General features: G+C 47.1%; 1 protein-coding gene across 3 annotated transcripts in view; it reads left to right on the forward strand.

Annotated features, from left to right (window-relative positions):
* Positions 1–26,401, forward strand: part of SENP5 (SUMO specific peptidase 5) — a 181,011-nt gene that overhangs the window by 126,265 nt on the left and 28,345 nt on the right. For all 3 annotated transcript variants that reach the window (XM_069213134.1, XM_069213133.1, XM_069213135.1), the window contains exons 8-9: positions 17,045–17,128; positions 18,905–18,955. In XM_069213134.1, coding sequence (XP_069069235.1) covers positions 17,045–17,128; positions 18,905–18,955 — 135 coding nt within the window. The remainder of the gene's footprint in view (positions 1–17,044; positions 17,129–18,904; positions 18,956–26,401) is intronic.

Here is a 26,401-nt window from a genome sequence, read left to right on the forward strand (position 1 = left end):
GTGCGACTCCGTGACCGTCCTGCACTCCCTCGCAAGTGATATCTAACTGTTGGGAACCTGTCAGTCAAGACGTTGTGATAGCCCCATTTGGAGGTATTGTGTTTTTAAGCGAGCTACTGAAGATTAATTTTTGAAAATATGTATCTTTGCTTGGGTATGTTGGACGTTTGTCGTTTTGGTCTTGTTTGGTTCAGATAAATAATGGCTATTTTTCTAAACTGGTCTGTAGTACGTTTGTGGTGTTTTCTGTGTGTGTGTAGCAGACACTGAGGACCGGTTCCGTCCCCATAGTATGGGTAAACACTGTCTGTTTCAGCCAGGCAATATTCTTGTGAGACCTGGTGCATTAGGAGGACTGGTCTCCATAGTGTGTTTAGGTAGTTTAGAGTGACTGCATCAAAAAAACTAAAAGCACAGTTATACTTGCCTCGGTCCACTTTATAACCTTCTCTACTATCAAGGTGTGTGTGGAGTTAGAATAGTAAATACACACTACTTTACAGTCAATGGCCGATCCTCATAATTATAGGTTGTGTGTGTGTGTGCGCGCGCACACTCTGTGGCTCCCTTACCCTGACTAGAGGACCCCTACTTGAACAGGGTGCAACCCACTGCCAACTACAGACCCCATTTCTAACAGTTCTGATGAACAATACGACTGCCATCTGATACTGGAGTAAACATGAAGGCATGGGCTCTTGTGCCAGGAGGGTCTACGGCTTTGGAAAAGGCTGGACTATCAAATTATATCTCCGGTAGTCAGTCACTTGGCAGGATCTCTAAACACAGTGGCACCCAAGTTCAGCAGACATCACCTGGAAGACAACAAATTGTTTCTTCATCATAGCAGACATCTTTGTTCAGTGCGGCTTTCCCAGGCTTAATCTTTTCACCACTATCCAAATCTGACAGTGTCATGACTACTGCACACTGGAGTTGGTAAAGAGGTTTTCCTATGGACTGGATTCTGCCCACAGTAGGATGCAGTATTTCTGTACACCTTAACTGCTTTGCCTTTTCTTTCATGTTCTGATAAGTCAGGACAGACTGCCTCAAGTCCTCTTGATATCACTGAACTGGGCCAGGAGAGTGTTGTATCCCAATCTGTTCAGCCTGACTTTTTGCTCCCTGATCAGTTTTCCTCTTTGAGAGGACCTTCTCCTTTCCGCAACAGGGAAGTGCCTGGTACCCAAACCTCACCTCTAGGCCTCGATAAACCTACTTGTCATCTTGCTACGGCAAGCCATTTTTTTATTAGCCTTCTGGCCAGTTACGACAATAGAGCTCCAGCTGGCTAAGAACAGCTGTTCTGTTCCTTCCGAAAGTGAATGATCCAAAGATTCCTTTAAATTTTGTTTTTATCTTGTCACATTTGTTGTGGGTTCAAAGACAGAGGTCAAATGTCAGCTAATGCCTTCTCACAAATTGCTGCTTATTTTATCCTGGAGATTGGTGGGTTTTTTTTTATTTTTTATTTTTTTCACTGCAAAGTTAGGTAATCTTGAACACTGCACTGTCTGACAATTGGGATGGGGTACAGGGAGTGTGAAATGAAAGTCTGTATGATATTAGTTTTTTTCTGACACATTTAAATAGCTTGTAAATTAACTGTGCTAATATTCCAAAATACAGACCCGGTTAGGCAAGCATATTTTTATAATTCTAAAGTGCAATGGAAACAAAGATGTGACTAGGATCAAAACAAATCAATCACTTTAATTTGTGATGCGCAAATGTTAAATATGCGCTGAAACAGATTTTCACACATCTTCTGTAAGCTATATAGTTTTACTAGTAAAACAGTCAGTGCAAAGGGTTAATGCAATTACAATAAAAATGTGCTGTTGGTAAATGTGTGCAACCACATCATGCTTCCATCGCTTTAGAGTGGACCTTTGTTTGTTAAAAAGGTTCCAAGTTTGATTCCGTACACTTTCACGTCCATTCTGTCATGTTGTAGGAGAGTTGGAGTCCTTGCGTAAGTGTAAGACAAAGATTCAAGAGGTGACACAATATGTACTGCTCTGCACCAAAACCTTCAAGTATGAGACTTTTGGGGAGTCTGACCTTGTCACCTACTTATGTATGAAAGTAATTGTGGTTGAAAAGTCAAGATCCAGACTGACACCAGGGGATATTCTAAAGTTGATGAACCAGCTGTTATAGTATCAGCCATGAAGCACATTACCCAAGGCAAGTAACTTGCTCTTTAATTCCCAAAAGAGGTAGCTGCAATTAACCATGCAAAGCCAGCAACTGTAACAAATTCCGAGACCTCTATACCAGAAGTAAAAAAAAAAAAAAAGCAGTAAATACAGTATAACAAGAAGCTTTCAGTTTTGTTTCTCGTTTTTTTGTTCTGCACACAACCCCAACTAAATCGTGAACAGTTTAATTATAATTTAAATTAATGAAAGGTCTGCAATTGAAAAAATGTAATGAAATCTAATCACTGAAAGGACATAATGTTCAATTTCTACATGTCCTACTGTTAAATAATATGCACCCTGCCTTCTGGACTACAATGTCTACATCAAATGACTCATTAAATTTTTTTAAGGGGATATTTTGACCTGTCAGAACGGTTTATTTTTACAAGTAAAATTGCAGTGTATAAACGGCCACAGTCCGGCTACGCTGGTAGGCCTGAAGCCATATTTGCACTATCAATGTAGTGGATGGCACAGTAGCTGGTACAGTCCATTAGTGACATTCAACTTACAAGACCTGGAGAATCAGTGCACACTTCTTTGCCTTTGGTACTGCACTGAATCTAATTCCCTTCTAAGGGGGTGAATAGTGCTTTGTCTGTGCTCCTGACTCCTTCATAAAATAGGATACCTAGATACTATGATACTGCTTGATTGTTAATATTCATAAAAAATTATTGTACGATGAAGGAAGTTGCTCTCTTTTGTTGGATGCATGTGTGCTAGCTCAGATTGTTCTTACTTGTAATCCTGATTGACCGAGCGATCCTGTTTTGAGATGTTGTGGTTTGCCACCACTGTGCTGTCGAATAAAACTGATCTACCACAAACAACTGTAGGACGTAATTGTTAAATATTTGCTTTGGATAGACTTTGTGTGCATTAGTCTCTGCTTATGTAGATAACTTTTTTTAAAGAATAATTTTAAAAAATTGCCTATGAGATCCACACCACTCAGATTTTTCAAGCTATTGTGAATATGATGAAAACCATTATGAAAAACTATTTGGCGGTCAGTAAACTTTAACTTACTTTGAATTAACTTAATTATTTAACAGTGTAGCTTCCTGGATTGAACTTTAAATGTAGTCCTTGTAATTTGAGCTATATTTCATTTTAATCAGCGTTTTAATATTGACTTGCTTATGCTGTTACTGTCCAGAAATGTCCAATACCTTAATTTTCACGGCTACAGTTTTTATAAGGTACTTGCAATTTAATTGCTCTCTGTAGGAAGTTGGCTCTGCATGTACTATTTCAAAGTAAGACATGGCATGCACAGAGTCCAAGGGTTCCCCTTAGAGGTAAGATAGTGGCAAAAAGAGATAATTCTAATGCTCTATTTTGTGGTAGTGTGGTCGAGCAGTAGGCTTATCAGAGGGTAGTGTTAAGAATTTGTTGTACACACACCGGCAATAAATGAGGAACACACACTCAGACAATTACAGGCTGTAGGAAGTTGGCTCTGTATGTGCTATTTCAAAGTAAGGAATAGCATGCACAGAGTCCAAGGGTTCCCCTTAGAGGTAAAATAGTGGTAAAAAATAGATAATACTAATGCTCTATTTTGTGGTAGTGTGGTCGAGCAGTAGGCTTATCCAAGGAGTAGTGTTAAGCATTTGTTGTACATACACATAGACAATAAATGAGGTACACACACTCAGAGACAAATCCAGCCAATAGGTTTTTGTATAGAAAAATATCTTTTCTTAGTTTATTTTAAGAACCACAGGTTCAAATTCTACATGTAATATCTCATTCGAAAGGTATTGCAGGTAAGTACTTTAGGAACTTTAAATCATAAAAATTGCATGTATACTTTTCAAGTTATTGACAAATAGCTGTTTTAAAAGTGGACACTTAGTGCAATTTTCACAGTTCCTAGGGGAGGTAAGTATTTGTTAGGTTAACCAGGTAAGTAGGACACTTACAGGGCTTAGTTCTTGGTCCAAAGTAGCCCACCGTTGGGGGTTCAGAGCAACCCCAAAGTTACCACACCAGCAGCTCAGGGCCGGTCAGGTGCAGAGTTCAAAGTGGTGCCCAAAACACATAGGCTTCAATGGAGAAGGGGGTGCCCCGGTTCCAGTCTGCCAGCAGGTAAGTACCCGCGTCTTCGGAGGGCAGACCAGGGGGGTTTTGTAGGGCACCGGGGGGGACACAAGCCCACACAGGAATTTCACCCTCAGCGGCGCGGGGGCAGCCGGGTGCAGTGTTAGAACAAGCGTCGGGTTTGTAGTGTTAGTCTATGGGAGATCTAGGGATCTCTTCAGCGCTGCAGGCAGGCAAGGGGGGGGTTCCTCGGGGAAACCTCCACTTGGGCAAGGGAGAGGGACTCCTGGGGGTCACTTCTCCAGTGAAAGTCCGGTCCTTCAGGTCCTGGGGGCTGCGGGTGCAGGGTCTCTCCCAGGCGTCGGGTTTTGGATTCAAGGAGTCGCGGTCAGGGGAAGCCTCGGGATTCCCTCTGCAGGCGGCGCTGTGGGTGCTCAGGGGGGACAGGTTTTTGTACTCACAGTATCAGAGTAGTCCTGGGGTCCCTCCTGAGGTGTTGGATCTCCACCAGCCGAGTCGGGGTCGCCGGGTGCAGTGTTGCAAGTCTCACGCTTCTTGCGGGGAGCTTGCAGGGTTCTTTCAAGGCTGCTGGAAACAAAGTTGCAGCCTTTCTTGGAGCAGGTCCGCTGTCCTCGGGAGTTTCTTGTCTTTTCGAAGCAGGGGCAGTCCTCAGAGGATGTCGAGGTCGCTGGTCCCTTTGGAAGGCGTCGCTGGAGCAGGATCTTTGGAAGGCAGGAGACAGGCCGGTGAGTTTCTGGAGCCAAGGCAGTTGTCGTCTTCTGGTCTTCCTCTGCAGGGGTTTTCAGCTAGGCAGTCCTTCTTCTTGTAGTTGCAGGAATCTAATTTTCTAGGGTTCAGGGTAGCCCTTAAATACTAAATTTAAGGGCGTGTTTAGGTCTGGGGGGTTAGTAGCCAATGGCTACTAGCCCTGAGGGTGGGTACACCCTCTTTGTGCCTCCTCCCTAGGGGAGGGGGTCACAATCCTAACCCTATTGGGGGAATCCTCCATCTGCAAGATGGAGGATTTCTAAAAGTTAGTCACCTCAGCTCAGGACACCTTAGGGGCTGTCCTGACTGGCCAGTGACTCCTCCTTGTTATTCTCATTATTTTCTCCGGCCTTGCCGCCAAAAGTGGGGGCCGGAGGGGGCGGGCAACTCCACTAGCTGGAGTGTCCTGCGGTGCTGTGACAAAGGGGTGAGCCTTTGAGGCTCACCGCCAGGTGTTACAGCTCCTGCCTGGGGGAGGTGTTAGCATCTCCACCCAGTGCAGGCTTTGTTACTGGCCTCAGAGTGACAAAGGCACTCTCCCCATGGGGCCAGCAACATGTCTCTAGTGTGGCAGGCTGCTGGAACTAGTCAGCCTACACAGATAGTCGGTTAAGTTTCAGGGGGCACCTCTAAGGTGCCCTCTGGGGTGTATTTTGCAATAAAATGTACACTGGCATCAGTGTGCATTTATTGTGCTGAGAAGTTTGATACCAAACTTCCCAGTTTTCAGTGTAGCCATTATGGTGCTGTGGAGTTAGTGTTTGACAGACTCCCAGACCATATACTCTTATGGCTACCCTGCACTTACAATGTCTAAGGTTTTGTTTAGACACTGTAGGGGTACCATGCTCATGCACTGGTACCCTCACCTATGGTATAGTGCACCCTGCCTTAGGGCTGTAAGGCCTGCTAGAGGGGTGTCTTACCTATACTGCATAGGCAGTGAGAGGCTGGCATGGCACCCTGAGGGGAGTGCCATGTCGACTTACTCGTTTTGTCCTCACTAGCACACACAAGCTGGCAAGCAGTGTGTCTGTGCTGAGTGAGAGGTCTCCAGGGTGGCATAAGACATGCTGCAGCCCTTAGAGACCTTCCTTGGCATCAGGGCCCTTGGTACCAGAAGTACCAGTTACAAGGGACTTATCTGGATGCCAGGGTCTGCCAATTGTGGATACAAAAGTACAGGTTAGGGAAAGAACACTGGTGCTGGGGCCTGGTTAGCAGGCCTCAGCACACTTTCAATTGTAAACATAGCATCAGCAAAGGCAAAAAGTCAGGGGGCAACCATGCCAAGGAGGCATTTCCTTACACAACCCCCCCCCCCCCCCCAAACGAAAGAGGATGAGACTAACCTTTCCCAAGAGAGTCTTCATTTTCTAAGTGGAAGAACCTGGAAAGGCCATCTGCATTGGCATGGGCAGTCCCAGGTCTGTGTTCCACTATAAAGTCCATTCCCTGTAGGGAGATGGACCACCTCAACAGTTTAGGATTTTCACCTTTCATTTGCATCAGCCATTTGAGAGGTCTGTGGTCAGTTTGAACTAGGAAGTGAGTCCCAAAGAGGTATGGTCTCAGCTTCTTCAGGGACCAAACCACAGCAAAGGCCTCCCTCTCAATGGCACTCCAACGCTGCTCCCTGGGGAGTAACCTCCTGCTAATGAAAGCAACAGGCTGGTCAAGGCCATCATTTGTTTGGGACAAAACTGCCCCTATCCCATGTTCAGAGGCATCTGTCTGCACAATGAACTGCTTAGAATAATCTGGAGCTTTTAGAACTGGTGCTGAGCACATTGCTTGTTTCAGGGTGTCAAAGGCCTGTTGGCATTCCACAGTCCAGTTCACTTTCTTGGGCATTTTCTTGGAGGTGAGTTCAGTGAGGGCTGTCACAATGGATCCATATCCCTTCACAAACCTCCTGTAATACCCAGTCAAGCCAAGGAATGCCCTGACTTGAGTCTGGGTTTTTGGAGCTACCCAGTCCAGAATAGTCTGGATCTTGGGTTGGAGTGGCTGAACTTGGCCTCCACCTACAAGGTGGCCCAAGTAAACCACAGTTCCCTGCCCTATCTGGCATTTGGATGCCTTGATAGAGAGGCCTGCAGATTGCAGAGCCTTCAAAACCTTCTTCAGGTGGACCAGGTGATCCTGCCAGGTGGAGCTAAAGACAGCAATATCATCAAGATAAGCTGTGCTAAAGGACTCCAAGCCAGCAAGGACTTGATTCACCAACCTTTGGAAGGTGGCAGGGGCATTCTTTAAACCAAAGGGCATAACAGTAAACTGATAATGCCCATCAGGTGTGGAGAATGCTGTTTTCTCTTTTGCTCCAGGTGCCATTTTTATTTGCCAGTACCCTGCTGTCAAGTCAAAGGTACTTAGGAATTTGGCAGCACCTAATTTATCTATGAGCTCATCAGCTCTAGGAATTGGAATAGCATCTGTCTTGGTGACAGAATTGAGCCCTCTGTAGTCCACACAAAACCTCATCTCTTTCTTTCCATCTTTGGTGTGAGGTTTGGGGACTAAGACCACTGGGCTAGCCCAGGGGCTGTCAGAGCGTTCAATTACTCCCAATTCCAGCATCTTGTGGACTTCCACCTTGATGCTTTCCTTAACATGGTCAGACTGTCTAAAGATTTTGTTCTTGACAGGCATGCGGTCTCCTGTGTCCACATCATGGGTACACAGGTGTGTCTGACCAGGGGTTAAGGAGAAGAGTTCAGGAAACTGTTGTAGGACTCTCCTACAATCAGCTTGCTGTTGGCCAGAGAGGGTGTCTGAGTAGATCACTCCATCTGCTGAGCCATCTTTTGGGTCTGATGACAGAAGATCAGGGAGAGGTTCACTCTCTGCCTCCTGATCCTCATCTGTTACCATCAACAGATTCACATCAGCCCTGTCATGGAAGAGCTTAAGGCGGTTCACATGGATCACCCTCTTGGGGCTCCTGCTTGTGCCCAGGTCCACCAGGTAGGTGACCTGACTCTTCCTTTCTAGCACTGGGTAAGGGCCACTCCATTTGTCCTGGAGTGCCCTGGGAGCCACAGGCTCCAGAACCCAGACTTTCTGCCCTGGTTGGAACTCAACCAGTGCAGCCTTTTGGTCATACCAAAACTTCTGGAGCTGTTGGCTGGCCTCAAGATTTTTGGTTGCCTTTTCCATGTACTCTGCCATTCTAGAGCGAAGGCCAAGTACATAGTCCACTATGTCTTGTTTAGGCTCATGAAGAGGTCTCTCCCAGCCTTCTTTAACAAGAGCAAGTGGTCCCCTTACAGGGTGGCCAAACAGAAGTTCAAAGGGTGAGAATCCTACTCCCTTCTGTGGCACCTCTCTGTAAGCAAAAAGCAGACATGGCAGGAGGACATCCCATCTCCTTTTGAGTTTTTCTGGGAGCCCCATGATCATGCCTTTTAATGTCTTGTTGAATCTCTCAACTAAGCCATTAGTTTGTGGATGGTATGGTGTAGTGAATTTGTAAGTCACTCCACACTCATTCCACATGTGTTTTAGGTATGCTGACATGAAGTTGGTACCTCTGTCAGACACCACCTCCTTAGGGAAACCCACTCTGGTAAAGATACCAATGAGGGCCTTGGCTACTGCAGGGGCAGTAGTCAACCTAAGGGGAATAGCTTCAGGATACCTAGTAGCATGATCCACTACTACTAGGATGTACATATTTCCTGAGGCTGTGGGAGGTTCTAGTGGACCAACTATGTCCACACCCACTCTTTCAAAGGGGACCCCCACCACTGGAAGTGGAATGAGGGGGGCCTTTGGGTGCCCACCTGTCTTACCACTGGATTGACAGGTGGGGCAGGAGAGGCAAAACTCCTTAACCTTCTGGGACATATTGGGCCAGTAGAAGTGGTTGACTAACCTCTCCCACGTCTTGGTTTGTCCCAAATGCCCAGCAAGGGGAATATCATGGGCTAAGGTGAGAATAAACTCTCTGAACGACTGAGGCACTACCACTCTCCTAGTGGCACCAGGTTTGGGGTCTCTGGCCTCAGTGTACAGGAGTCCATCTTCCCAATAGACCCTATGTGTTCCATTTTTCTTGCCCTTGGACTCTTCAGCAGCTTGCTGCCTAAGGCCTTCAAGAGAGGGACAGGTTTCTTGTCCCTTACACAGCTCCTCCCTTGAGGGTCCCCCTGGGCCTAAGAGCTCAACCTGATAAGGTTCAAGTTCCAAAGGCTCAGTTCCCTCAGAGGGCAGAACTTCTTCCTGAGAAGAGAGGTTCTCTTTTTCTGACTGTGTTGCAGTTGGTTTCCCAACTGACTTTCCTTTTCTCTTGGTAGGCTGGGCCATTTTTCCAGACTCCAGCTCTACTTTTTCACCCTGTGCCTTGCATTGTGCTCTTGTTTTTACACACACCAGTTCAGGGATACCCAGCATGGCTGCATGGGTTTTTAGCTCTACCTCAGCCCATGCTGAGGACTCCAGGTCATTTCCAAGCAGACAGTCTACTGGGATGTTTGAGGAGACCACCACCTGTTTCAGGCCATTGACCCCTCCCCATTCTAAAGTTACCATTGCCATGGGATGTGCTTTAGTTTGATTGTCAGCATTGGTGACTGTATAAGTTTTTCCAGTCAGGTATTGGCCAGGGGAAACCAGTTTCTCTGTCACCATGGTGACACTGGCACCTGTATCCCTCAGGCCCTCTACACTTGTCCCATTAATAAAGAGCTGCTGCCTGTATTTTTGCATGTTAGGGGGCCAGGCAGCTAGTGTGGCTAAATCCACCCCACCCTCAGAGACTAGAGTAGCTTCAGTGTGGACCCTGATTTGCTCTGGGCACACTGTTGATCCCACTTGGAGACTAGCCATTCCAGTGTTACCTGGATTGGAGTTTGGAGTGGAACTTTTCTTGGGACAGGCCTTGTCTCCAGTTTGGTGTCCAGACTGACTACAGTTTCGACACCAGGCCTTTTTGGGATCAAAGTTTTTACCCTTGTACCCAGGATTGTTTTGTGAAGAGGCTCTGGGCCCACCCTCCTGTGCAGGTTTTTGGGGGCCTTTAGAAGACTCTTGACTATTTTTATTTTTGGCTGTCTCACCACCTTTCCCCTGGGGAGGTTTTGTGACCCCTTTCTTTTGGTCACCCCCTGTGGAAGTTTTGGACACCCTAGTCTTGACCCAATGGTCCGCCTTCTTTCCCAATTCTTGGGGAGAAATTGGTCCTAGGTCTACCAGATGCTGACGCAGTTTATCATTGAAACAATTACTTAACAGGTGTTCTTTTACAAATAAATTGTACAGCCCATCATAATTACTTACACCACTGCCTTGAATCCAACCATCTAGTGTTTTTACTGAGTAGTCTACAAAGTCAACCCAGGTCTGGCTCGAGGATTTTTGAGCCCCCCTGAATCTAATCCTATACTCCTCAGTGGAGAATCCAAAGCCCTCAATCAGGGTACCCTTCATGAGGTCATAAGATTCTGCATCTTGTCCAGAGAGTGTGAGGAGTCTATCCCTACACTTTCCTGTGAACATTTCCCAAAGGAGAGCACCCCAGTGAGATCTGTTCACTTTTCTGGTTACACAAGCCCTCTCAAAAGCTGTGAACCATTTGGTGATGTCATCACCATCTTCATATTTAGTTACAATCCCTTTAGGGATTTTCAACATGTCAGGAGAATCTCTGACCCTATTTATGTTGCTGCCACCATTGATGGGTCCTAGGCCCATCTCTTGTCTTTCCCTCTCTATGGCTAGGATCTGTCTTTCCAAAGCCAATCTTTTGGCCATCCTGGCTAACTGGATGTCCTCTTCACTGGAGTTATCCTCAGTGATTTCAGAGGTGTTGGTCTCTCCTGTGAGGGAACCAGCATCTCTGACTATTATTTTTGGAGTCAGGGTTTGAGGGACCCTGTTCTCCCTAGATAGGACTGGTAGGGGGGAATTTTCCTCCAAGTCACTATCCTCTTCCTCTGAGTTGCCACCCTCAGAGGGGTTAGCCTTTTCAAACTCTGCCAAAAGCTCCTGGAGCTGTATTTTGGTAGGTTTGGGGCCCATTGTTATTTTCTTTATTTTACAGAGTGACCTTAGCTCCCTCATCTTAAGATGGAGGTAAGGTGTGGTGTCGAGTTCCACCACAGTCACATCTGTGCTAGACATTTTGCTTCTAAAAGTTGGAATACTTTTTAAGAATCTACAACTGGTTCTAGAATCTAATTCAAACTTTTACAAACTTTTAAACTCTAAAAGAAATGCTAAACAGGATCTAACACAAGGCCCTAGCAGGTCTTTTAAGAATTTAGAAAACTTTTCAAATTGCAAAAATCAATTTCTAATGACAATTTTGGAATTTGTCGTGTGATCAGGTATTGGCTGAGTAGTCCAGCAAATGCAAAGTCTTGTACCCCACCGCTGATCCACCAATGTAGGAAGTTGGCTCTGTATGTGCTATTTCAAAGTAAGGAATAGCATGCACAGAGTCCAAGGGTTCCCCTTAGAGGTAAAATAGTGGTAAAAAATAGATAATACTAATGCTCTATTTTGTGGTAGTGTGGTCGAGCAGTAGGCTTATCCAAGGAGTAGTGTTAAGCATTTGTTGTACATACACATAGACAATAAATGAGGTACACACACTCGGAGACAAATCCAGCCAATAGGTTTTTGTATAGAAAAATATCTTTTCTTAGTTTATTTTAAGAACCACAGGTTCAAATTCTACATGTAATATCTCATTCGAAAGGTATTGCAGGTAAGTACTTTAGGAACTTTAAATCATAAAAATTGCATGTATACTTTTCAAGTTATTGACAAATAGCTGTTTTAAAAGTGGACACAGTGCAATTTTCACAGTTCCTAGGGGAGGTAAGTATTTGTTAGGTTAACCAGGTAAGTAGGACACTTACAGGGCTTAGTTCTTGGTCCAAAGTAGCCCACCGTTGGGGGTTCAGAGCAACCCCAAAGTTACCACACCAGCAGCTCAGGGCCGGTCAGGTGCAGAGTTCAAAGTGGTGCCCAAAACACATAGGCTTCAATGGAGAAGGGGGTGCCCCGGTTCCAGTCTGCCAGCAGGTAAGTACCCGCGTCTTCGGAGGGCAGACCAGGGGGGTTTTGTAGGGCACCGGGGGGGGGACAAGCCCACACAGGAATTTCACCCTCAGCGGCGCGGGGGCAGCCGGGTGCAGTGTTAGAACAAGCGTCGGGTTTGTAGTGTTAGTCTATGGGAGATCTAGGGATCTCTTCAGCGCTGCAGGCAGGCAAGGGGGGGGTTCCTCGGGGAAACCTCCACTTGGGCAAGGGAGAGGGACTCCTGGGGGTCACTTCTCCAGTGAAAGTCCGGTCCTTCAGGTCCTGGGGGCTGCGGGTGCAGGGTCTCTCCCAGGCGTCGGGTTTTGGATTCAAGGAGTCGCGGTCAGGGGAAGCCTCGGGATTCCCTCTGCAGGCGGCGCTGTGGGTTCTCAGGGGGGACAGGTTTTTGTACTCACAGTATCAGAGTAGTCCTGGGGTCCCTCCTGAGGTGTTGGATCTCCACCAGCCGAGTCGGGGTCGCCGGGTGCAGTGTTGCAAGTCTCACGCTTCTTGCGGGGAGCTTGCAGGGTTCTTTCAAGGCTGCTGGAAACAAAGTTGCAGCCTTTCTTGGAGCAGGTCCGCTGTCCTCGGGAGTTTCTTGTCTTTTCGAAGCAGGGGCAGTCCTCAGAGGATGTCGAGGTCGCTGGTCCCTTTGGAAGGCGTCGCTGGAGCAGGATCTTTGGAAGGCAGGAGACAGGCCGGTGAGTTTCTGGAGCCAAGGCAGTTGTCGTCTTCTGGTCTTCCTCTGCAGGGGTTTTCAGCTAGGCAGTCCTTCTTCTTGTAGTTGCAGGAATCTAATTTTCTAGGGTTCAGGGTAGCCCTTAAATACTAAATTTAAGGGCGTGTTTAGGTCTGGGGGGTTAGTAGCCAATGGCTACTAGCCCTGAGGGTGGGTACACCCTCTTTGTGCCTCCTCCCAAGGGGAGGGGGTCACAATCCTAACCCTATTGGGGGAATCCTCCATCTGCAAGATGGAGGATTTCTAAAAGTTAGTCACCTCAGCTCAGGACACCTTAGGGGCTGTCCTGACTGGCCAGTGACTCCTCCTTGTTATTCTCATTATTTTCTCCGGCCTTGCCGCCAAAAGTGGGGGCCGGAGGGGGCGGGCAACTCCACTAGCTGGAGTGTCCTGCGGTGCTGTGACAAAGGGGTGAGCCTTTGAGGCTCACCGCCAGGTGTTACAGCTCCTGCCTGGGGGAGGTGTTAGCATCTCCACCCAGTGCAGGCTTTGTTACTGGCCTCAGAGTGACAAAGGCACTCTCCCCATGGGGCCAGCAACATGTCTCTAGTGTGGCAGGCTGCTGGAACTAGTCAGCCTACCCAGATAGTCGGTTAAGTTTCAGGGGGCACCTCTAAGGTGCCCTCTGGGGTGTATTTTGCAATAAAATGTACACTGGCATCAGTGTGCATTTATTGTGCTGAGAAGTTTGATACCAAACTTCCCAGTTTTCAGTGTAGCCATTATGGTGCTGTGGAGTTCGTGTTTGACAGACTCCCAGACCATATACTCTTATGGCTACCCTGCACTTACAATGTCTAAGGTTTTGTTTAGACACTGTAGGGGTACCATGCTCATGCACTGGTACCCTCACCTATGGTATAGTGCACCCTGCCTTAGGGCTGTAAGGCCTGCTAGAGGGGTGTCTTACCTATACTGCATAGGCAGTGAGAGGCTGGCATGGCACCCTGAGGGGAGTGCCATGTCGACTTACTCGTTTTGTCCTCACTAGCACACACAAGCTGGCAAGCAGTGTGTCTGTGCTGAGTGAGAGGTCCCCAGGGTGGCATAAGACATGCTGCAGCCCTTAGAGACCTTACTTGGCATCAGGGCCCTTGGTACCAGAAGTACCAGTTACAAGGGACTTATCTGGATGCCAGGGTCTGCCAATTGTGGATACAAAAGTACAGGTTAGGGAAAGAACACTGGTGCTGGGGCCTGGTTAGCAGGCCTCAGCACACTTTCAATTGTAAACATAGCATCAGCAAAGGCAAAAAGTCAGGGGGCAACCATGCCAAGGAGGCATTTCCTTACACAGGCCAATAGGTTTTTGTATAGAAAATGATCTTTTCTTAGTTTATGTTAAGAACCACAGGTTCAAGATTTACAAACCATACTTTAAATGAAAGGTATTTCACTTAGGAACTTTAAATTAGCAAAATAGCATATACAGTTTTCACACACATGACATAGCTATTTTAAAACTAGACCATGCAATTTTCAACAGTTCCTGGGGGAGGTAAGTGTTTGTTAGTTTTCGCAGGTAAGTAAACCACCTACGTGGTTCAAGTTTGGGTCCAAGGTAGCCCACCGTTGGGGGTTCAGAGCAACCCCAAAGTTACCACACCAGCAGCTCAGGGCCGGTCAGGTGCAGAGGTCAAAGAGGTGCCCAAAACGCATAGGCTTCAATAGAGAAGGGGGTGTCCCGGTTCCAGTCTGTCAGCAGGTACGTACCCGCGTCTTCGGAGGGCAGACCAGGGGGGGTTTTGTAGGGCACCGGGGGGGGGACACAAGTCAGCACAAAAAAGTACACCCTCCGTGGCACGGGGGCGGCCGGGTGCAGTGTGCAAACAGGCATTGGGTTCGCAATTGGATTCAATAGGAGACCAAGGGGTCTCTTCAGCGATGCAGGCAAAGGGGGGGGGGGGGTTGGGGGGGGGGGGCTCCTTGGGGTAGCCACCACCTGGGGAAGGGAGTGGGCCACCTGGGGGTCGCTCCTGCATTGGAGGTCAGATCCTTCAGGTCCTGGGGGCTGCGGGTGCAGTGTCTTTACCAGGCGTCGGGTCTTTGAAACAGGCAGTCACGGTCAGGGGGAGCCTCGGGATTCCCTCTGCAGGCGTCACTGTGGGGGCTCATGGGGGGTCAACTCTGGCTACTCAGTCTCGTAATCGCCGGGGAGTCCTCCCTGTGGTGTTTGTTCTCCACAAGTCGAGCTGGGGGCGTCTGGTGCAGATTGCAAAGTCTCACGCTTCCGGCGGGAAACGTGTGTTGTTTCAAAGTTGCTTCTTTGTTGCAAAGTTGCAGTCTTTGTGGAACAGAGCCGCTGTCCTCTGGAGTTCTTGGTCCTTCTAGATGCAGGGTAGTCCTCTGAGGCTTCAGTGGTTGCTGGACCCTGGGAACGCGTTGCTGGAGCAGTGTCTTTAGAAGTGGGGAGACAGGCCGGTAGAGCTGGGGCCAAAGCAGTTGGTGTCTCCGTCTTCTCTGCAGGTTTTTCAGTTCAGCAGTCCTCTTCTTCTTAGGTTGCAGGAATCTATCTTGCTGTGTTCTGGGAGCCCCTAAATACTCAATTTAGGGGTGTGTTTAGGTCTGGGGGTTAGTAGCCAATGGCTACTATCCCTGAGGGTGGCTACACCCTCTTTGTGCCTCCTCCCTGAGGGGAGGGGGGCACATCCCTAATCCTATTGGGGGAATCCTCCATCTGCAAGATGGAGGATTTCTAAAAGTCAGTCTCACCTCAGCTCAGGACACCTTAGGGGCTGTCCTGACTGGCCAGTGACTCCTCCTTGTTTTTCTTATTATCTCCTCCGGCCTTGCCGCCAAAAGTGGGGCCGTGGCCGGAGCGGGCGGGCAACTCCACTAGCTGAAGTGCCCTGGGGTGCTGTAACAAAGGGGGTGAGCTTTTGAGGCTCACCGCCAGGTGTTACAGTTCCTGCAGGGGGAGGTGAGAAGCACCTCCACCCAGTACAGGCTTTGTTACTAGCCACAGAGTGACAAAGGCACTCTCCCCATGTGGCCAGCAACATGTCTGGTGTGTGGCAGGCTGCCAAAACTAGTCAGCCTACACGGGTAGTCGGTTAAGGTTTCAGGGGGGCACCTCTAAGGTGCCCTCTGGGGTGTATGTTACAATAAAATGTACACTGGCATCAGTGTGCAGTTATTGTGCTGATAAGTTTGATACCAAACTTCACAGTTTTCAGTGTAGCCATTATGGTGCTGTGGAGTTCGTGCATGACAGACTCCCAGACCATATACTCTTATGGCTTCCCTGCACTTACAATGTCTAAGGTTTTGCTTAGACACTGTAGGGGCATAGTGCTCATGCACTTATTCCCTCACCTATGGTATAGTGCCACCTGCCTTAGGGCTGTAAGGCCTGATAGAGGGGTGACTTATCTATACCTATAGGCAGTGTGAGGTTGGCATGGCACCCTGAGGGGAGTACCATGTCGACTTAGTCATTTTATCCCCACTAGCACACAAGCTGGCAAGCAGTGTCTGTGCTGAGTGAGTGGTCCCCAGGGTGGCATAAGACATGCTGCAGCCCTTAGAGACCTTCTCTGGCATCAGGGCCCTTGGTACCAGGGGTACCAGTTACAAGGGACTTACCTGGATGCCAGGGTGTGCCAATTGTGGATACAAAAGTACAGGTTAGGGAAAGGACACTGGTGCTGGGGCCTGATTAGCAGGCCTCAGCACACTTTCAAATCATAACTTGGCATCAGCAAAGGCAAAAAGTCAGGGGGTAACCATGCCAAGGAGGCATTTCCTTACACTCTCACATTCTGTTTATTTCTCCAGTGGTTCCATCCAATCCTGTATCCTCCCCACAGCTCTCTCCCCAAAGCCACTCTAGTGTTTGGTTTGTTCTCACCTTGGAACGTTCCATGGTGGCTGGTAAGGGCATTCTGGTGCCGACCTCTGCTCAGTGAGTGGCTGCAATAAATATGTTTTCCTCACTAGCCGCTTGTGTCCGCTTCACAGAAAATACAGTAACGATCTTGAGTTAGAATGCTCTGTCTCATTATGTTAATATTGCTATTATCAAGTGAAATGGATGTTTTTTGTTTTAATGTAAGCACAAGGATGAAGTAAGGCAAACTGGGCTTGAGGATAATTTGTGATACACCTAATTGGGTCTTAATTCTTAATAAGAAAACAGTGTTGGATGAACAGTGTTTACATATCAGGATTGCTTTTCAGAAAATGTTACATGTTCTGTTGTGCAGTAGGTATGTCGTGCATTATCATTTTTTTTAATTTATTTTAGAACATTAGAAAATATCTGACCACTGAAGCTAGAGAAAAGAACAATCCAGAGTTTTTACAGGGTTGGCAGACTGCTGTTACACAGGTAAAAAGAAAACTGTTGGCATTTCGATTTGTGTGTGTGTGCAGGATCTCTTCCAAACTCCCCACACATTTATTGTAATTCTAATAAACATTCTTGTTCTGTGACAGAAAAGGGGTCTCTGCTTATTGGCTAATATGAATGTAGCAAGGTAGGTCAATTGTAACAAGAACCAATTGTGCAGACCTACTGCCAGACATGCAGCAAAGGAAAATAAGAAACCAGTAAACATGCCTATGTGTACTCCCTTAAACCAATAAGTTGAATGCTTTAACTTATCTTTGCCTCTGGTAATTATTCAGACTGCATTTCAGTCCATCTGTGCTAGTGTGAGACTCTTTACAGAGGGCAACCAGCAGTATCTACATATGGACCACTCAGAGGGGCAAAGTCCTATTTAAACCCCTTCCACATGTAAACCCTATTCTTAAATGGTTACATGGGCTATATTGAATCGTAGGCAAGGCCAGTGTTTCAGTATATAGTGTCAAGCATTCATACCAAACAGTGCTACATGTTGACAAGACTTTAAAATGTCAAGCCTGGTTATAGTCTTAGTTGAAGATGTTTGCTGTGTCAAGACTGCCAACTTGCAATTTGACCAAATACACATTAGGTGATCAGATGAATGCTTGCAGATAGTCTAAAGCACTGGCAATATCTCTAAGTAGAATTCCAGCCCATTTTGGTTTTGCCCACTGTGCCACCCAAGAGGCCTGCATTAGTAAATCAGCACTGCCCCTTTCCATCATAGGTTCAACCTTGTAATGCCTCCTCAGTGAGGTATAGCTTAGTTCCTGTGGCACAATGACCCAAGGCACCTGTGTCCGGGGCATACTTGACCACTTAGAGCATTACGTCAGAAACACAATCAAAATATATGGGGTAGTATGCTTACAGATAGTCTTAACCACAGGCAATGGCTCTAGCAGATTATTAAGACACGGCTGATTCCTGTCTGAGTTTGCACAATGGACAATAAAAATAAAAAAAGCAACGTACTGGGAGGGTGGTCAGAGTAAATACTAGTTTCTGAGGCTTAGCATTCCACCCATCATTTTATTGTGCTCAGTGCATCCCACTGAAGAAAGAAAATACCCATGTGGGTTGTGTGGTCACTGCACCCCAGGAATCCAGCAAAACCTAATTTACAATGCCTCATTAGGTGAAAACCAGTCCTGGTCCGGGGTTGATTATGTTCCCTTTCAGAGAGCACGTGGTCTGGCAGCGCAGGCTGTACTGCTCCTAATGGAGCAAGAACGATCTGCATATGGCTTATTCCGGTCTGAGAGCATGGTGGGCAAAAAATTATGAAGTGGAATACAGCCCGAGTATTTACCAGTGACTCAAGTTAATTTAGACATTCCAACTATCCCTTTTCAGCTCAACTTGGAACATGTGAATGGTTTGCTTGCTCTTTCGATGGTATTTCCACCATTTGCACACTTGGGCAAATGATGTATTGGGAAATTCTAAACATTCAATTGTAGCTTTGTCTGATTAGGTGCTGCATAGTCTAGAGTCTGGTTAGAAAAAGGTATGGTAGTTGTGTTACTTTGTTCACCTTCAGACAAGTTGCGAACAGAAGGCAAGTGAACATGATAGTATTTTGAATTTGTGAAGCGATTTCAACCAACAATGACTTTTCCATTGAAAAAATCTTAACTAAAGCTATCATGTAAGAGTACGATATGTTTGTTAAATGACCCTTCATTGAAATATGTTGCAATTCGAAATAAGTTATCTTTACTTGTTAATTTAAACTCTGTTCTCCCCCAGTGCATTCCACAACAGAAAAATGACAGTGACTGTGGCGTGTTTGTGCTTCAGGTAAGATGTAGAGAAGTTTATTTTTGAATAATGTCTTGTCTCCTTATTTTAGATTCTTGGAATAGAGTAAGAAAATGTATTTTGACAAGTTGAACGTTCAGTATTCCCATAGGCACTTCTTGCCATTGTGTACCAATGTCTTAGTAACAGTGGTAAAAACTATTTTTTGCATAATCTGCTTACAAACCATACCGTTCGTAGAAGACTATTTTCTGATTATGGAAGTCTCTCTCTGTGTGGGGGACTTGACAAATAAAAGGTCTCTTTGCCAAAGTACAATAACAATCTGTGTGAGTTTGCCTCACCACTGAGGGCCCTCGTCTCCTTTTTTAGAGTGGTTCCAGTTCTTTGGAAATATGCTTTAGAAAGGAAGGATGAGTGGAAGAAGCTGTAGACTGCATGCTTTAAAGAAGCGAAACTAGTACAAACATTGTGGCGAATCCTCGCCGAGAACTGTCTGTTAAGCACCTTCTGTGCTGCCGTAATGAAGTGTATAAAATTTACCATAAATATACTGCTTCCCAATTCAGTGGTTGGGAGCAGTACATGAGCCTTGGAAGTTTATACCTCCTTCTTCAATCCTGTCTCGTCTGAAGATCTTGCGCATGGCCTCCAGCTAGTAGTTATTTTCTGTCTTTTGCAATGGCCATCTGTTTTCGGCTTTCCCTTTCATTTAGGTCACATAATTTCCCGTGATAAGGAGATAGAAATGTGGACCATGCATTGAATGGTAAATCGAAGATGTTGTTTCTGGAGTGCATTCAGTTCTTCTGCATGCATCACTGAAGGGCAGGCCCATGCATTTAGCATCTTGCATTACTTTCTGAACTCCCATGATGTCATTTCCGACTATGATTAAATAATAAAGGGACGTCTGAGGTATGTAGGGTGATATAAAGAAATCCAATATGTAAAGAAATGGAATGCAAAAAAAGCTAACTCATAGGCTTTTATTGCCCTGACAACGCACAACTTCGGAGAATCTGCAAACATAGGTTATGAAACAATTCTTGAGTTGCATTTCGTTCTTCTAGAGATATGTAAGTCACTCCCTCAGGAGTGAATACTCTACTTGTTATGTCTTGGTATCAAACTTCTCAGCACAATAAAAGATGCCAGTGTGCAATTTATTGTAACATACACCCAGAGGGCATCTTAGAGATGCCCCCTGAATACCAATCCGACTTCTAGTGTAGGCTGACCAGTTTCTGCCAGCCTGCCACACACCAGACATGTTGCTGGCCACATTGGGAGAGTGCCTTTGTCACTCTCTGGCCAGGAACAAAGCCTGTACAGGGTGGAGGTGCTGCTCACCTCCACCTGCAGGAACTGTAACACCTGGCGGTGAGCCTCAAAGGCTCACCCCTTTTGTTACAGCGTCCCAGGGCATCCCAGCTAGTGGAGATGCCTGCCCCTCCGGCCACTTCCCCCACTTTTGGCGGCCAGACTGGAGGAGATAATGAGAAAAACAAGGAGTCACTGGCCAGTCAGGATTGCCCCTAAGGTGTCCTGAGCTGAGGTGACCCCTGCCTTTAGAAATCCTCCATCTTAGTTTTGGAGGATTCCCCCAATAGGATTAGGGATGTGCCCCCCTCCGCACAGGGAGGAGACACAGAGGGTGTAGCCAACCTCAAGGACAGTAGCCATTGGCTACTTCCCTCCCAGACCTAAACACACCCGTAAATTTAGTATTTAGGGGCATCCCAGAACCTAGGAAACTAGATTCCTGCAACCTGAAGAAACAAGGAGGTCTTCTAACCTACAAGCCTGCAGAGAAGACGAAAGACGACAACTGCTTTGGCCCCAGCCCTACCGGCCTGTCTCCTGATTCAAAAAGCTGCAACCAGCTACCTCTGAAGCCTCGCTGGACTGCCCTGGACTAAAGGACCAAGAAACTCCCGTGAGCAGCGGCTCTGCTCAACAGCAGAAACTTCTTTGCAACAAAGAAGCAACTTTCAAAGACTTCACGCTTCCTGCCGCAAGCGTGAGACTTCACACTGCGCCTGACGCCCCCGGCTCGAGATCCAGAGAACAAACACCCCAGGGAGACTCCCCAGCAACTGCGAGCCCGTGAGTAGCCTGAGACTACCCTCCCTGAGCCACCAAAGCGACACCTGCAGAGAGAATCCAGAGGCTCCCCCTGACCGCGACTGCCTGTAACAAGGGACCCGATGCCTGGAACCAGCACTGCACCCGCAGCCCCCAGGACATGAAGGAACCAAACCTCAGCGCAGGATTGACCCCCAGGCAACCCTCTGCCTAGCCCAGGTGGTGGCTGTCCCGAGAAGCCCCCCCTGAGCCTGCCTGCACCGCTAGAGTGACTGGTCCCTCCATTGATTCCTATCTGAAACCTGACGCCTGCTTTGCACCCTGCACCCGGCCGCCCCGGTGCCGCTGAGGGCGTTTTTTTGTGTGCCTACTTGTGTACCCCATCCCACCCCTAGTGCTCTACAAAACCCCCCTGGTCTGCCCCCCAAGGACGTGGGTACTTAACTGCTGGCAGAGTGGAACCGGGGCATCCCTGTTATCCATAGGCGCCTGTGTGTTTTGGGCACCTCTGTACCTGACTGGCCCTGAGCTGCTGGTTTGGTAACTTTGGGGTTGCTTTGAACCCCCAACAGTGGCCTGCCTATGCCCAGGAACTGAGACTTGTAAGTGTTTTACTTACCTCACAAACTAACCATTACTTACCTCCCACAGGAACTGTTGATGTTTGCACTGTGTACACTGTTAAAATAGCTTATTGCCATTTTAACAAAGACTGTATATGATATTGCTTTTATTCAAAGTGCCTAACTTTCCTGTGTGAAGTACCTTGCATTTTATGTGTTTACTTCAAATCTTGAACCTGTGGTTCTTAAAATAAACTAAGAAAATATATTTTTCTATATAAAAACCTATTGGCCTGGAGTAAGTCTGAGTGTGTGTTCCTCATTTATTGCGTGTGTGTGTACAACAAATGCTTAACACTACCCTCTGATAAGCCTACTGCTCGACCACACAACCACAAAATAGAGCATTAGAATTATCTAATTGTGCCACTATCTTACCTCTAAGGGGAACCCGTGGACTCTGTGCACACTATTTCTTACTTTGAAATAGTATGTTCGATGGCATCTGTTGCTGCAGATACACATGTTGTGCATAGTCCGCCATCTGGTGTTGGGTCGGAGTGTTACAAGTTGTTTTTCTTCGAAGAAGTCTTTCGAGTCACGAGACCGAGGGACTCCTCCTCTTTGCTTCCATTGCGCAGATTGTTTTTTTTCCGCCCTCGGGTTCGGACGTGTTCCTTTTCGCTCCGGGTTTCGGGACGGAAAGATAGTCAAAACTTCGAAAAATTACGTCGGTATTGTTTCGCTCGGGATCGGGATAGTTGGAATCGACACCGAATCGTGAAGAGCTCCGGTAACCCTTCGGGGTAATTTCGATCCCCCGTCGGGGCCTGGTCGGCCCGACCGCGTGTAACATCGACACCGATGGAACGGACCCCGTTCCGATTCTGTCCTAAATGCCACAATAAATATCCATATACGGACCAACATTTGGTCTGTAACTTGTGCCTGTCACCCGAGCACAAAGAAGAAACTTGTGAGGCCTGTCGTGCGTTCCGGTCCCGAAAAACACTCCCGAGACCGTCGAGCCAGAAGACTACAGATGGCGTCCACGCCGACAGAACACCGAGAGTTCGAGGAACAAGGAGAAGAGGAGGAAGCCTTCTCCATCCATGAAACGGACTCAGATGAATTTGACGTCGACGAAACTGTGAGTAAGACGTCGAAAAGCACACAGCACAAGAAAATAGACCAGGCCCAGGGGACGCCACTGCCAACTAGCCATGGCTCAACCCATAAAGGTGACCGTCTATCGGCACCGAAAAAGGCCGAACCGGTGCCCAGATCGTCCGACTCTGGTCGAGACACAGGCACGCAACATTCTCGGGACCGAGAAAGTGTTGCCGAAAAAGATCGACGCCGAGAAGGCGGAGCCGACGCTGCTCGACGCAGAGACATCGGCACCGAGGATGATCGACGCCGAGAAGGCTCGACTCCGAAAAAGAAGAGATTCGCCTCGGAGCCGAAAACAAAAAAGGACACAGTTTCGATGCCAAAACAATCAGCAACCGAAACCACTACCGGCTCATATTCAGAGGAACATTCATTGTCCTCTCAAATGCATAAACACAGGTTTGAAGAGGAGCTACAGACTACTGATGTAGACCATACACAAAAAAGGATCTTCATCCAGAGTGGAACGGGGAAGATTAGCACTCTTCCACCAATCAAGAGAAAAAGGAGACTAGAGTTCCAAACTGAACAACTAACACCACAAACAAAGGTGGCAAAGAAAGCAACTCCGCCACCCTCTCCTCCACCTGTAACTCAAATATCACCGGCACAAACTCCGTCACATTCACCGGCTCACACCACCATGAGCCAAGATGCTTGGGACCTATACGACGCACCAGTGTCAGACAATAGCCCAGAGTCATACCCTACCAAGCCATCACCACCCGAGGACAGCACAGCGTATGCGCAGGTGGTAGCTAGGGCAGCAGAATTCCACAACGTGTCACTACACACAGAACCTGTCGAGGATGACTTCCTTTTTAACACCCTCTCCTCCACCCATAGCAACTACCAAAGCCTGCCTATGCTTCCGGGAATGCTAAGGCACGCGAAGCAAATCTTCAAAGACCCCGTCCAGAGTAGAGCAATCACTCCAAGGGTAGAGAAGAAATATAAAGCACCTCCCACAGACCCTGCTTTTATCACCTCTCAACTGCCACCAGACTCAGTCGTGGTAGGAGCAGCTCGCAAACGAGCCAATTCACACACATCGGGCGATGCACCACCCCCGGATAAGGAAAGCCGAAAATTCGACGCAGCTGGGAAAAGAGTCGCTGTACAAGCTGCCAGCCAGTGGCGCATCGCCAACTCTCAGGCGCTCCTAGCGCGCTATGACAGAGCCCATTGGGATAAGATGCAGCATCTCATCGAGCATCTACCCAAGGAATTTCAGAAGCGGGCAAAACAAGTGGTTGAGGAGGGGCAAAACATTTCCAATAACCAAATACGCTCCTCTATGGATGCAGCGGACACAGCTGCAAGAACAATAAACACTGCAGTTACCATCAGAAGGCACGCATGGTTGCGCACATCTGGCATTAAGCCAGAAATGCAGCAAGCAGTACTCAATATGCCGTTCAAGGAACAACAATTGTTCGGACCAGAGGTTGACACGGCGATTGAGAAGCTGAAAAAGGACACTGACACAGCCAAGGCCATGGGCGCGCTCTACTCCCCGCAGAGCAGAGGCACTTTCGGCACCTTCCGTAAAACAACATTCAGAGGAGGGTTTCGGGGTCAGGCCACACAAGCCAGCACCTCACAATCAACACCGTCTACCTACCAGGGACAGTACCAAAGGGGAGGGTTTCGGGGCCAGTACAGAGGAGGACAATTCCCGAGAAACCAGGGGAAATTTCAAAGCCCCAAAACCCCAACAACCAAACAGTGACTTACAGGTCACTCAACCCCTCCACATAACACCAGTGGGGGGAAGACTAAGTCAGTTTTATCAATCATGGGTGAATATAACAACAGACACTTGGGTCTTAGCAATTATCCAACATGGTTATTGCATAGAATTTCTACAGATCCCTCCAAATATCCCACCCAAAACACAAAAAATGTCAAAACAGCATTTAGACCTCCTAGAAATAGAAGTTCAAGCACTACTGCAAAAAGAAGCAATAGAACTGGTACCATGTACAGAAATAAACACAGGAGTCTATTCACTGTATTTTCTAATACCCAAAAAGGACAAAACACTGAGGCCAATCTTAGATCTCAGAATACTAAACACCTACATCAAATCAGACCACTTTCACATGGTCACGCTACAAGAGGTGTTACCACTGCTAAAGCAACAAGACTACATGACAACCTTAGATCTCAAAGACGCGTATTTCCACATACCGATACATCCTTCGCACAGGAAATACCTAAGGTTTGTATTCAAGGGGATACACTATCAATTTAAGGTTTTACCGTTCGGTATAACAACTGCGCCAAGGGTGTTTACCAAATGCCTAGCAGTAGTAGCCGCACACATCAGAAGGCAGCAAATACACGTATTCCCGTATCTAGACGATTGGCTAATCAAGACCAACTCGCTAACAAAGTGTTCACAACACACAGAGTATGTCATACAAACCCTCTACAAACTCGGGTTCTCCCTCAACTACACAAAATCAAACATTGTGCCGTGCAAAATACAGCACTACTTAGGAGCGGTAATCAACACAACAAAAGGATTAGCCACTCAGAGTCCACAAAGGGTTCAAAATTTTCACAAGGTCATACAGGCCATGTACCCAACACAAAAAATACAGGCAAAAGTGGTTTTAAAACTCCTAGGCATGATGTCCTCATGCATAGCCATTGTCCCAAACGCAAGACTGCACATGAGGCCCTTACAACAGTGCCTAGCATCACAATGGTCACATGCACAGGGTCACCTTCTAGATCTGGTGTTGATAGACCGCCAAACATACCTCTCGCTTCTATGGTGGAACAGTACAAATTTAAACAAAGGGCGGCCGTTCCAAGACCCAGTGCCACAATACGTAATAACAACAGATGCTTCCATGACAGGGTGGGGAGCACACCTCGATCACCACAGCATCCAAGGACAATGGGACGTACATCAAACAAAACTGCATATAAATCACCTCGAATTACTAGCAGTATTCCTGGCGCTAAAAGCATTTCAACCCATCATAACCCACAAATACGTTCTTGTCAAAACAGACAACATGACAACAATGTATTACATAAACAAGCAAGGGGGAACACACTCGACACAGCTATGTCTCCTAGCACAAAAGATAAGGCAATGGGCAATTCACAACCACATTCGCCTAATAGCACAGTTTATTCCAGGGATCCAAAATCAACTAGCAGACAATCTCTCTCGAGATCACCAACAGGTCCACGAATGGGAGATTCACCCCCAAATCCTAAACACTTACTTCAAAATTTGGGGTACACCGCAAATAGACCTATTTGCCACAAAGGAGAACGCAAAATGCTGAGACTTCGCATCCAGGTACCCACACAGACAGTCTCAAGGCAATGCCCTATGGATGAACTGGTCAGGGATATTTGCATACGCTTTTCCCCCTCTCCCTCTCCTTCCATATCTAGTAAACAAATTGAGTCAAAACAAACTCAAACTCATATTAATAGCACCAACATGGGCAAGACAACCTTGGTACACAACACTACTAGACCTGTCAGTAGTACCACACGTCAAGTTACCCAACAGGCCAGATCTGTTAACACAACACAAACAGCAGATCAGGCATCCAAACCCAGCATCGCTCAATCTAGCAATCTGGCTCCTGAAATCCTAGAATTCGGACATTTAAACCTCACTCAAGAA

This window comes from Pleurodeles waltl, chromosome 11, assembly GCF_031143425.1.
Source record: "Pleurodeles waltl isolate 20211129_DDA chromosome 11, aPleWal1.hap1.20221129, whole genome shotgun sequence".
Classification (NCBI taxonomy): Eukaryota; Metazoa; Chordata; class Amphibia; order Caudata; family Salamandridae; genus Pleurodeles; species Pleurodeles waltl.